The following is a 14,196-nucleotide window of genomic DNA, read 5'->3' on the forward strand; positions in this document are numbered from 1 at the left end:
TGAGCCGAGGCACGCCGAGGTTGCGAGACCTGTCTGTATGACCTGGTCTGGACAAGCATTGCTGCTAGCTTGTTCACACTGGTATAAAGTGGCAAGTTTTTACAAGTTACAAGTGTTGCGACAATACAGTGAATAGCTTGTATTATGAAGCTTATGATAATTCTAAAGCAGTTTTATATATTAAAAAATAATAACTTGTATTTCAATAACAGAAGAATAAAAATAAATTAATAAGTAAAACTAAATAGGTTGATCTTACTAACTTAAGAGAATATTATAGCAATCAGCTTTATATCATTAAAATACAAAACTATCAAGTTGTCGGCTAGATTCGTTGATGGAGAATATCGTCATCCCATCATCAATCTCGAATTTTTCCGATTGAAGCATATAGTCGTGAATTTCGCATAGTCAAGCTCTGTATTTTCATCACGTTTCATAAACATTTATAGCTTGAAAATGGTTACTTCACAGGTGACACATATATTATAACAAAGTATTATGTAAGTACTAATGTACTATCTGTGTTATGTGGATCACTCCATTTACAGAGAGACAACATTTTGGTTGCGGCCTGCCACTCTCGTGCATCCCCAATATTAGAAAGAATTGTAGCCGTTACTTTGGTGCGACTCCCGGAACATGTTTATATAGTTTTTCGTTTCACTGTCCATAAACCCCAAATCCATCGTCAACTCAAAAGTTTATTTGCAAACACACGCACATACATATATATACATCACAAATTTGTGGACACGATAACTGTCACCATTTTTCACAAATATCTTCATAACCTATACATAAAAACCAATAGTGAATAATCTCGGTCGAGTTCGTTAATGGGCAATTTCCGACCCAAGGGATAGAAATGGGGAAGGTTTTTAGAAAAAACTGAAAAATCGCTGTAACTCCCTTAGTAAGAAAAATATCACATCAGTTTGAACATATTGTTACGATTTACCGCGGGTTCGTAAAGGATAGCCCAATTAAAGATATTTATCACACACACAGTTCTATTTATTACCACTACTTGTCACATACAAATACTCTTCTAAATTGGCAAATAATTAATTACACATAAAGAAAGGTCTATTCCCCAGTCACTCGTTCCACACACCTCCCTGGGCCGCACCTCTGGCGCAATTCTCGCCGCAGCACCCCTCGTGGTCCTCCGTCGCCACACTCCGCCGCTGCCCGACGCACTTCCCCTTCGCCGAGATCCCACTCGACTCCTCGCTCGCAACTTCACTCGGGACTCCGCCGCGCCCGCGACTCTATCGCCCGGAAACTTTGCCACGGGAAAACTCCCGACTCCACTTAACTCACTCACTCCCTGCCCTGGAACCTTCGTCCAAGGACTTCGCCACTCTGCCGCACCCGCGGCACTATCGCCCGGAAACTCCACCGCGGGAGAACTCTCGACTGAACACTCCGAACTCACTCAGTCTCAGACTGACTCGAAGGTCGGCCCCACCTCCTTATATAGCCCTTGGTATCCCGTCCAGAACACTCGGGAATGTCTCCGAGATATCGCGCGACCTTCGCCGTCGAAATGCCCAGAAACGCGTCGTGAGTCCTGTCGAAGGACGCGGCGGCTGCTCAAAGAACGCCGATAAACGCAACAGCATCGGGTTCCCACAAAACGCTCCGATAAACATGTCTGAGTCCTTTTATGCCGCAGAGCGGCCTCTTTAAGGTAACTCGATCTGAGGCAGGTGCGCGCTGCGAAGGTCAGGATGTCGCGAGATAGTATGACACGAGATACCAGGGAGAGGATGCGGGTGGAAGGGGGCGCAGACAGGTAGAACAAGCGCGGCGACGCCAAGCACTGCAGCCAAGCGCGATCGTAACAATATTATAACTCGTAGAAGAAATAGCAACAAACTTTTGTCTAAAAACATTTTTGATACGACCAACCATAACGGCAAGGGGTGGAAAAAACAAGGGTTGGAGGTCAAAGCATCATAGCTCTTTTCTTAGGCAACCCATAGAATTCATTCAAAGTGTTTGTACATCTTACAATTTTTATATAAAACTTTTGTCTGAAATAATATTTAATAAGACGAACCATCACTACAAGGGGTTTTAAAAAAAAAGGTTTTTAAATAAAAAGTAATAAAATCCATACCTCGTACACTATTAAATCCATTTATTTTTACTATAAAACATAAAAATATTATCTACAACTTTCTTCCGAAAATATTTTTATATGACCAACCATTACTGCAAGGGGTTGAAAATAGCAGGAGTTTAAACGCAAAAAAAAAAAAATTGGTTGTCTGTAAAGTCGGTTTACGGACGATAGTTTAACGTGACAACGTCATAACAAAACATTGATGAAATGATTGCATACTTTTATGAATTAAATTGAATAATTTTTATTGAATTATCACTATTGTGTATGGATACAAAGAAGGAGTGAAATGAAATCTACAATTTAATTGATAAATTTACTATTATTTGCACTCATTAATTCAAATATGTTTATTACTTTAACGAAGAGATTATTTTAACTATAACTTTTATACATGATTGCTATTTAACTTCTTCCAATCTGTGTTATTCTGTTAAGGATAGGACGATGATAGGAAAAATAGGAATCGAATGGGAGTGTTTCAAGTTTAATGTGCCTCGAAAAAGTCAAATCGATGGTTGTTCCAATCGAGTGGAAGAGAGATAGATGCGGCACAAGCGTACAATGAGCGTAACGGGACACATCGTAACGGGACACTTTTTCGTGCGTGCAGCCGGCGTTCATCGATATATTAGACGTTGTCACGTCAAAAAAAAATCATAACTCCCTTAATATACGCACCATTAAATCCGTTCGAATTGTTAATAAACAGTATGAATAATATCTAAAACTTTTGTGTGAAACTATTTTTATACGGCCATCTATAACTGCAAGGGGTGGAAAAAACAAGGGTTGGAAGACAATAAAATTCATAACTCCCTTAGTAAGAACCAATCGAATCAATTAAAATTGTTTGTATAATGTTTTATCTAAAATTCTTCTTTATTATTATTTTGGTGTGATGTGTATTCGGCAAGTTACTGGTGAATTCGTCATGTAGGGCCTTAGTAAAGAGCTAGTCTTTGTAAACCAAATTTAGACCAAAAAAAATTCAAATTTATAAGTTAAACAAGCCCTAGAAATTTAATCGTATTTAGTTCAGTTATTTATACATATATTTATGTAAACAAATACTTACATAAATTCATATTATTACATAAAATGCCCACATATATGCACTAAGATAGGAAAGTGATTTCATAAGACAATTTCCTTCAGAAAATAGATTAATAAAATAAATCTCCCAAACTTAATCAGGTTTACATAGTTGGAAACTTCTTATCTCGTTATAGTAATATGACTTGACGGCCAAGTTTTTGAAACAGTATTTTCGTGATAGTAGTAAATGGGTTCGGTGCCAAGCTCAAATTATTTTACATATATATTAAAATTGGATATATATATAACTTATGCATAAGTTACAGCCCGGACGTAAATATAATTTATTAAATTGACAGCATTAATCTCAAAATAGAATTGCACTAAATCCAGTACAATAATCCTTCTTTCAGATACTGATTGCAATTATTAGGTGAGTTCATTAAAAATCTGTGTCATATAAAAAATAAACTCTTCTCTCTTAATTGTTATTTCTATACCAAAATAATTAAGTAATGATAAACACAACCACCAACAATATTGAGGAAATTAAAACAGAAAATAACTAAAAATATCAACATTATTTTATACACATTTAAGAAAAATATTTATAGCTATTAAAAGTATCTTGAACATACTGTATACGTGGCAAGAGAACAGTTGAACTGGCAAAATGTGCCATGTCTGGTGTTACGTTCACTTCCAACAATAAGCTATGCAAGTCCTGATTTTAGAAGCAACATTAATCAAACACAATTCATATTCGTTATGCGGTTTATTGATACAAAACTTATTTTGAAATGTCTAATGTATGCCAAACACGCAAATAAAAATGTTAGTCATTTCACTAATAAATTAGTGGGGAAAAACCTGCCAAAAAAGGAAAAACTAATCAAATATAAGACAGTGCAAATCAACATACTCCACAAATCTAAGCTAAGAGAATCACATTAGTAATAGAGCTACAAATTCAAAGTAAATTAACACACCATAAAAATATTTTCAGGTTTTGGCTTGTATTATTACATGCTTTATATTAGCTTCACTTGCATGTTTGTTTGTCTGTCCGTCTGTAACTCTTTTTGGACTAAGAGTGAGTGGCTCATCACTGTAAAATGTCCCACCAATTTCACTACGTTCGTTAGCCGAGCGGTCTAAGGCTTCTCTGACTTCTCTGACGTCGGCTTTCGGATTCAGCGATCGTGGGTTCTACTCCCGGCCACGCCGAAAAAAAAAATGTTTTTTTTTCTTTTTTTTTTTCCGGTAAATTCTAAGATTATATCCATACATCTAACTGTAAATGATTCGGAGAGACTTTACCATTTCTTTGTGACGTTGCAACTCCAAATAGTTATCTCAGATGGTAATAGGTAGTGTCGGTAACTCATTTCCCTATGATAATTATACATAAATATAGTTTAAAAAACAAAAAAAAAACATGCTTTTAAAGAATATCAAACTAAAAAGTTAAAAATAAATATAGTTTAAAAAACTAAAGAAACATGCTTTTAAAGATTATCAAACTAAAAAGTTAAAAATAATTTTAAAATTTAATTTATGATAATAGTATATAAGCAATACTAGTATAAATGAGAAAAAAGCATGGGGCGCTTAATATACAAAAAATATGGCGCAAAGCGTCTCAAGCTTTTTTTCTCATTTATACTAGTATTGCTTATATACTATTGTCATAAATTAAATTTTAAAATTATTTTTTACTTTTTGGATTGATAATCTTTAAAAGCATGTTTCTTTAGTTTTTTAAACTATATTTATAGCCTATATATTTCTTTTGCTGAATTACACATGAACGGAGAAAATAGATGGGATTTCCTAAAGTAAATCTACGTCAACAAAATTAAAGTACTAACTATTTGACGAAAATTTTCCCTCACGATGTGCCATAAATAAAATTCAATGTAAAAATCTTAAAATTCTAATATTTAAGTACTTATCAATCTTCAATGAAGAACTAAAATATTTATTTCATATAACATAATCATTAGAAAAGAGTTATGAAATGACAGAAGAGAAGTTGCAACTAGTATAAGTCATTTCTACCCCAGATAATCGAGAAAAAAAACACACAATTTACAATAAAAATTAGAGGTCAACACCACACACACACACAAAGACATGGCCGCAAACCCAACTCACTGTTTCTCTAGTTTCTGAGTTAATCTCTCGTTCCTGCATCAGATTGCCACCACACAGATGTCGGATCTGCCAGCAAGGACATACACCTGAACGTTTTACGTAGAGACCTCTGTAGTAAGTTTTAGATGAAAAAAGTTAAATAAATATACAAACCTATGCTCCTTTTCAGTTAGGTAGTCAGAAACTGGAAACTCACTGGAAATATTCCATGTCAACCAAAAAAATAGTATTGTGAAAACTGATGTAGAGTTTATATTCTCCCAGCATTAAAAACAGTATTCACATTATTTTATTTTAAAACTTCACAACAATAAAATATTTCAATTCTGAAAAATAGAAAAATACCTGATATAATTTGTAACATATGGTAAAACGTACTTTCAATAGGAACAGTAACGTGATAAGTTAACTAAAAAAATTTTTTTACTGATGTTTCATTGCAAGACATCGCAAGTTACAAGAGCACAAAATTTCTCTAAAATATTGGGTATTATAAATCATTTTCAGGTTTTAAATGCATTTTTATGAATGAAAATATTTAACTCTGGCATACGCCACTGCTTACCAATAGTATGTCACTGAGAATCAGGATTAACCAAAATATTAGTATATGAAGCCTAAAAAAGCAAACCGTGTCCAACTGTAAAAAAAAAAGATCTTTGTTAACACTAGCTAAGTACATTTCGTGTGTGTACAAACTAAAAATATGTTTAAGGTTCTATCGACTAAACTTCAACAGAGCACTGCATGGTGGCGGGCCAAAGTTATGCAAACAAGGGTGAAGTACATGAGTTGATTATTGTCAATCATCCATTATACATACAAAAAGCATACAAATTATTCAAATTTAAATTTTTCCTTAAATTTTTTTAACGTATGCTCTTATTTAACATTACACAGAAGCCCACAAAAGCCTACAAGAAAAAAAACCTAATTACATCTGGTTAGTCACATAGTATTTGTTCTCCATTTAGAAATGGCGACAGTTAAAAATCTAAAGTTGTTTTATAAGTAGCATTCATTAACATATTGATTATATATATATTTAATTTTTAAAGTGATTTAAATCATATCAAAAATACTATATTCAACAGAATAGAATAAATAAACTTATATAATTAAATATACATTTTAATATCTTCATCTTATTAATTGAATTTTCTGCTCATCTGCACTGGTCTGCTTTACTCGACAACCGTGCTACACATTTGAGACAATCAAAAAGCACATAGAGTCAGGGCCTGGCCCTATCATAGCATGGGAAAGATAAGCCTACCGAACATACGGCAGAGGCACTGATGTAGAGTCGGGACCGACAGGCTATCTCCCCTCCCTCCACGAGAAGGAGGATACGTTGTTATGAACTGGAAGGAGCACGGGAGAATAAGTAATATCTTCCCATTCCTTCTTAAAACGCCATCACATTACGACATTGTCAAATATAGTACAACCTATCCGCTCCCACTACCGATTTGAGTGAGTATATGCTATCACACTGTGACATTGAAATTATCCATTATACCTTAGGACTATCTCCCCGGCCATATTTCCATCCCCACTTCTTGTGGTGGCCCATTATGCTCTTGAAGCAATCTAACGACTCCTTAGCCAATGAAGATTTTCAGGAGCAGTGCCTCTAGCACACCATTCCCCCCAACATTCCCTAGGAAGGGGGAGGACAGGTGTTTGCAGGATTGTGATTGGGTGAGGGGGTAGGATCAAGTGACCATGAAGTTGGAAAAATCCCCTAAGTGCACAGAGGGAGATATGATTGGTAGTAGACAAATTTTATGGGAAGGAAGGTAGCTGGGATAGGTGGTAGGAAGCATGTGTAGCGAACATATATACTTATATTTGTCTGGTTATATTTAGAGATTGAAATAAAATGATGGTAGCCGAAATTGTATAAAGTACTATAACAGTTCGTATTTATATTTCCCTCCTACCTCCCTGTAGTTCTCTTTGATCTTTTGTGGTATGTGTATGAAAATTGCCAACTACAAATCTTGGAATTAATATCTTTTATCTCAAAAAAAATTGAAATGAGAGTTCTATTACATTAAAAAAACACAATTTTACCTTTGCAAATTTTTTTTCAATTTGGGCTAAAAAAACGCTATATACAAAAATAATAAAACCAATCCATCCAGGTATTAAAATGTTATTAAATGTAGGCCTCCATGAAAACTGACATACCCAAGATAAATAAGAGATCCAAGGCATAAATATAACTAAGCACTGATGCGATTTACCAGATGAATTGTCCCAATACAATTGAAACACCGCATATAAAATGGTTATTCCACAATTATACGGAAAATGGGTACAAAATTTGATGACGGAGTAGCAAAATAATTATGATGTATCATAAAACAAGATAAGCAAATAGGTAGAGAAATACTACATTATAGGTCCCCGGCGCCAGGGTTCAGGGTGCGTTCCGACCTCTGACGTCACGGCGGCCATTTTTGTGTAAAATTCTCTCAAAATTCCTAAACAATGACTCAAATTCCTCAACATTTCTAGACTTCTCTATTTCCAGGGAAAGATTCCAGTTTTGAGGGAACATTTCCCATTTTGTTCCCAAAAAAATGTCAGAGGTTTGAAAATTCCTCAATGAGGCTGAAATTCCCCTCTGGTAGGGAGCCTTGAACTTGAACTCAACTGCCATCGTTATAATTATCGTTACTGCAGCCTTCTTGAAAATCAATTTTTTATGCTTGAAAATTGGGAAAAAAGTTATAAAAAATCATTTAATTAAATTGTGATAGCAAATTTTTAAAAAGCTACTGGGTTGTAAACCGGTGAACCCAATCGATTAAAAATGGCCACGGATCCTTCCTCCACGGAAGCCAAAAGCAGACTGACATCTCACCACTAATTCCAAGGCAGATATTAGGTCAGCCAGTATGAAATCATGGTGGCCATCTTGTTTTCGTCTGCTGGAGGCAGCCATATTGGATCCAAAATATTGTTTTCGTCTGCTAGACGATGCAACACAATAGTAGTTTAATTTTTTCCTACTAGACTGCAGGAATCATTCATTGTCAGGGCGCCACGCAATCTTGTTGGCCATCTTGGAAATCTGTAATTTTTAAGCTAGAAATTCGGAAAAAACCAAAATTCTTCAAAAAATCAGTTGTTAAACTAATGATTGATTCGTTCTCCTCAGTTCAATCCTTGATAAAAACAAATATTTAATTTTAGGTAAAAAAAAATTATTTAATAAAAATTACCAAAATAAATTACATGTTAGATAAAAAATAAAAAAAATAATAATTTATACTGTACTACAGGAACAATTGTGAAAGTTAGCAATTTAATAAACATTTAAATCTGCATTTTCTTTAACTGATTGATTTTCAGCTGCCATCGGTTTACTGAAGACAGATATCAGCCAGATCCTTTACTTAAATAATCTTCCTCTTCCTAACAGATCTTCTCTTTACATCTTCAGGAATGAAAACGAGAGTCTTGGAAAGCGCACTTCTTCTCTTGGTCATTGAAAGGATACGGTTTACCATATATTTATGCAGTACAGCCACAAGTTATATTTTAAAGGTTCGTTTGTCGCTACTTCATCTGTAAGCTGACTGAAAATGTTAAGTATGATATCTTCAAGAAAAATTGACTGTCTTTCGACTCACTAATGTATATATAATATAAATATTATGCCCCCTAGGTGGACTTAACGACTTAATAAAAAAAAAAATATTTTTTTTTTATCCTCCAGAATTTTATTATAGTTACGTTGATGGAACTGATAGTACGCGATTACACTGGTACAACAAGTTAACAATAGTTTACTCTTTTGAAAAGCCTCTGGGAAATGCTCCGTCCTAAAAGTTTTATTAGATAGTTTTCTCCCACCTTATTGTCCGACGCGTCCGTTTAGTTTTCCTGCGAAGCGTTGCGGAACGTTGCGGCCGTTGCAGCTGATGGAGACGTCATCCTCTTGGTCGCCCCAATCTGACCACCACCAGGGATGGACGGCGCCAGCGCAGCCCAATCGGCAGCATCTCGTTCTACTACAATATTCATAGCCCGGGTCACTGAAGAGCCGGTCACCCCTTTGCAGGCTCCCTTGTCGAACGGTTACGTTTCTGCTGCCCGAGGGACCCTCGATTGCTGTCCCCTCTAAGTCTCTTAGCACTTCACTGTGTGCTCGCCGAGACTTCCAGCACGTCGCGTAACGTCTACCGCCTGTCCACTCCGTCTCTCCTCTGCCACCTTAACAGTCCTCGCCGCTCACCACCGCCATCACCTTGCGCATGCGCGACTACCAACCACCGTGTAACTTGAGCCCACCTGACGTCACAGCGGCGCGGCCGTTTAAAACGTAATAACCGTTTTAATATATATACATACATATATTATATTTATAATAATAGTCTTTCAAAATTCCATGAAATGCAGTTTTGCCAAGTGGAATCCATTATCATGTAAATGGACTGCCCGCAGCTCTGATGGATGACCTATCAACGTAAGTGTTATCGACATGACTGATTGGTTTTCATATATGTACACGTATTTTATAAGGAACAAATTTGTTGTTGGCTACAAATTTTTTTTATTTACAAAGCGAAGGCACCAGTGACCTCAGTTTATTTGGTTAGGCGACTGTTCGGTTTCGTAATTTTAGAACAATGTAGTAGTCCGGCCCATGTGCCGTCAAGGTTATGGCGGAAGTCTAAAACTCTCGTAGTACTCAGGCATTTTTCCACACTTAATGAAAACGCTACCCAGTTCGTGTCCCGAACAATAGACACAACTAAATTAATAATGGAAAACTCGCGAGTCTTTGTGTTGCTTGGTAATCTGTCTCGTACAAACACGCCTCGGGAATGAGGTATTTTCAGTTTTAGAGCGTACTTGGTTATATCTATATTAGTAAGCAGGCGTTTCGACAAAGAACTTTAGATTTTTTTCACTCGTTTGTTTCTCATGCCTCAACATAATTTGTGAGGTTGCAAGAAGAGTCTTGCGCCGTTTTTTCACCCATGACAACGGATTCCTTGCTGAAACTGTGTCTTTGCGCTTCCTTTAACTGCTTGCGCTCATTCTTCGAAGTGTTGAAAGTAAATGAAGATCCTACAATAATTTTCTTGTCGAAGGTCTGTATTTATTGCTTGGCTGTTTGGACGCCTGCACCGGTTTTACACTTGTTTTTGCGGTAATCAGTCTTTGACTTGTTGGAGCTGGCTCGACGAACAATCATTCCTAAATTAGTTTTCACATTCATAATTTTGGATATGCTAGTCCCGCGTTTGGCAATTAACTTATATCTTCTGCTTCCTGTGCCAATATCTCGTCAGCTCGGTGCCTTGTATCCAGATCCTTGCTGAGGGAATAGGCAATATCGTGCTGTTTCCACTTATCGTTACGTATCGCAATCTAGTAGTTTGGCTAGTTTCGTTCCTGGACCACAGAACATGTAGCTGGGAATGTGTAGCTCGAAAGGCAGATTTTTTATCAGTGAGTTAACGAGTCCTGCACCGATGTGTTTTTTGTTCTTACCTCTTCGAGTCATTACGTACATATGAGCAGAAAGTATAAATGTGTTTCCTTTTATACAATTTCACCAGTACAATGTCTCGATGGTCAAAGGCATATATTTTCTAATCCAGAGGTCCAAGCTGTCATGGTTCGAATATCCTCGCTTCCGATGTATTTTGAATAAAAAAATAGATTAAATATTTCTATAAGGATCACTACAACACTGGAACAGCGATCGTATGTGGTAGAAACCTTATGCTGGTGCCCTCTAGCAACAAACATCAGAAATAAAGTTAGTGTACGTTACATACATAATCCAGCATGGCGATCTGCAGCAACGAAAACAAAATGGCGGATTTCATAATCCTAGATTGCACACGTGATGTCATTATTATTCAAAATGGTGGAAGGCCGTAATGACAAGTGCAACACTTGGGTGTGGGGCACTCGATTACAAGATGGCGGAATATAAGATGTTGGAATACAAGATGGTAGCCGAGCTCAAGGTCATTCAAGATGTTATGTCACAATATAAAATGGCATTGGTTCCTGGCTTCACACCCTGAACCCTGGCCTCGCAAATACCAAATTATACTACTCAGCTGGACTCCTCGCAGTGGAGTTGGTAAGTGTTGGAACCGACTTCAGAGATAGCATATTGTTTTCACCATATAGGACTGTATCATTGATACGAACTAAGACATGAATATCTCATCTAAATGACTAAATTTTGTAAATATTGTATTTTATACGCATTTACCATTGAAGTTCTTGCGCAGTGAGAAATATTAAACATTGTTTAAATATTTCAGATAGCCATCAAATTCTGGTTGGAATAAAACTGGCCAATAATTCCTACTAACCTACTGACTGAATGTTTATTGGTACCTAATATTATGGATATCGCAAAATTTAGGAGCTTTATTTTTCATTTAAACATAAATCAAGAATACTCTTATTTTATAATATAACATCTGATATTGACAGAGAGTTCACATTAAATTACATTTTGTATATAGAAAGTTTACCTGAAAAATTTGAGCAACATCTCATAATTTCAAGGAAAGTTCTAAAGAATAATATAATTATAAATTTTAAGAGTAACTGTTATAAACACTAAATTAAACATTACATTATCATAATACTTACCACAAGGAACTCATTTTTATCAACTCTTTTATTCCCATCTGTGTCAAACATGTTGAATGCTATTTCGAACCCATTTCTTGGCTCTGAAATGTAATAAATAAAAGATAAAAGTAACATATACTTGTGTGCTTCGCAATTTATTTTCCTTAAATGTCAGCTCTGACTACTTGCTAAACAATTAAAATATTATAGATAGGAATGTAAAAAAAATCATTATAATTGTATCAAAGTCTCTGTTACTGTTCGTGGCGGTATGAAACCCAGTACAGGAGCTTCGACAGAACACTCTTTATGAACGGCAATCTGACTCGAACGGGACACCATGCCTATAACTGCTAAGTACAAAGACAAACTATCAGAGCTATGATAATACTGGAAGAAATTTAAATAGTTATTAGCTAAATACATTTCGCAGGTTTTGTTCGAGGCAAGAACCAGCTCCAGTGCGCTGGGCTAGCCGCAGGACGGGGCTAGGCTAGGAGCGGCTGATCGCTGGCTTACAGACACCAAGGTACGGCGCAGGTCGCATGGAGTGATACAAGTCAGAGTAGATACTTTTGGTTTTTATACGGTTGACACCTGGGGATACTTTGTTTTCTTGCACTTTCTGGCGCAATTGTAGTGTGTCAGTTCTTGCTGATGGTGGAGAGGGTCTGTTGAATTTTTGACACAGTTGAGACTGGTAGCATGTGAGACTAAAATTAAATATATATTGCAATTTTACTGGGAGTTACTTTGATATGTCTACCAGTGATAGATTTTGCGAGTTATCAAACTTGGTCACTAGTATACAAAAGGTTATACTGGCACTGGATTATGTCTGTAGAGCTGAGAGCCGGTCAGTTACCAACTTCTCTGATGTCATGGAGGACATATTGAATGACCTTGACCTTTGAACTTGACCACAGTGGCCATTTTGGATCCACCATTTTTCTTTCTAGAACTTTCCGACAGTTTTAATTCTGCCATTTTGGTTTCTAGAACTCTACACCATTTTTAATTATGGCATCACTGTTGCAATTTTTGTAATGGCCACCATGTTAAAAATCCATAATTTTAATGAGATTTTAATAGGGAAAAAATTAAAATTCATAAAAAAATGAATTAGTCAATTTTGTAACAAATTATTATAAAAACTTACATCATGCAGCTCGGAGTCCTTGGATCGGACCCGGTGAAGGCAAAAAAATGGCGACCAATCATTCCTCCATGGAAGCCACCGGCAGACTGATCTCCCACCACTAATTAAAATGTATATATCACCAGCTAGTATGATTCATGTCCACCATCTTTTTTTTGGTCTGTTGGAGGCCGCCATCTTGTTTTCGTCTGCTAGAGTGTGCTACTGCCATGTTAGTTTAATTTTTACCCACTAGATTGCAGTAATTATTTATTACTATTGTAGCGCCCGCCATCTTGAAATTTGGATTCCATCTTGGAAATGCGTAATTATTTAGCTATACATTCGGAAAAAATTCCAAAATTCATCAAACAAATCACTCAATAATTTACTAATTGATTAGAACGATTCCTGCCCTTTGTTCGATACTTGATCGATGCAATATATTTTTATTTCATGTTAAAAATAATAATATTTATAAATATGGTTGAATGGCCTAAAATAAGCTTTAATTCATCTACTACCAACCTCTAGTAAGCCGATGATGACATATTGACCGACATTTTGGAAATTTGTAATTATTTAGTTATGAATGTGGTAAAAATTCCCAAATTCATAAAAAATCACTTATTAATTTACTAATTGAAACGATAGATTCCGGTCCTTGCTTGGATCCTTCGTCAATGCAAAAAAAAAAAGGCAATTTAATTAAAAATACCAAAAACATTACAGGTTCGATAAATAAAACACAGCAAATTCTTTTACAAACATAAATTTTATTACATAAATTCTACACTATTACAAAAAGGCACAAACAGTTTATATAAAAAGTAGATTACCTAAAAATATTCTGTTCGAGATTTATTTCCAAAGGTATTTAATGTTGTGCTGTTTAAGCCCCGATTTTCGAGGATGATTAGCGAAATATTTAAAGCACCCCTTACACACATAAATCTTGCACTGATATTTTGTAACCTGAGGTCTCACATGTCTCGAAAATTTTTGATGTAACAGTAGTGTGCAGCTTTGCTTTCATTTGTCACAAGCAGCAAATCGAAATGATCTTATCTTTCTTGTTCAGTTACCTGAATCGGACAAACAT

General features: G+C 35.8%; 1 protein-coding gene across 7 annotated transcripts in view; it reads right to left on the minus strand.

Moving 5' to 3' along the window:
* LOC134541693 (calcium uptake protein 3, mitochondrial) overlaps window positions 1–14,196 on the minus strand; it is a 173,427-nt gene that overhangs the window by 82,359 nt on the left and 76,872 nt on the right. For 4 of the 7 annotated variants that reach the window (XM_063385317.1, XM_063385315.1, XM_063385316.1 and 1 more), the window contains exons 5-6: window positions 11,975–12,057; window positions 5,330–5,395 (exon numbers count right to left, since the gene is read on the minus strand). In XM_063385317.1, the coding sequence (XP_063241387.1) occupies window positions 5,330–5,395; window positions 11,975–12,057 (149 nt within the window). The remainder of the gene's footprint in view (window positions 1–5,329; window positions 5,396–11,974; window positions 12,058–14,196) is intronic. The other 3 variants (XM_063385320.1, XM_063385319.1, XM_063385318.1) reach the window with 1 other exon arrangement.

This window comes from Bacillus rossius (genome assembly GCF_032445375.1).
Source record: "Bacillus rossius redtenbacheri isolate Brsri chromosome 4 unlocalized genomic scaffold, Brsri_v3 Brsri_v3_scf4_1, whole genome shotgun sequence".
Classification (NCBI taxonomy): Eukaryota; Metazoa; Arthropoda; class Insecta; order Phasmatodea; family Bacillidae; genus Bacillus; species Bacillus rossius.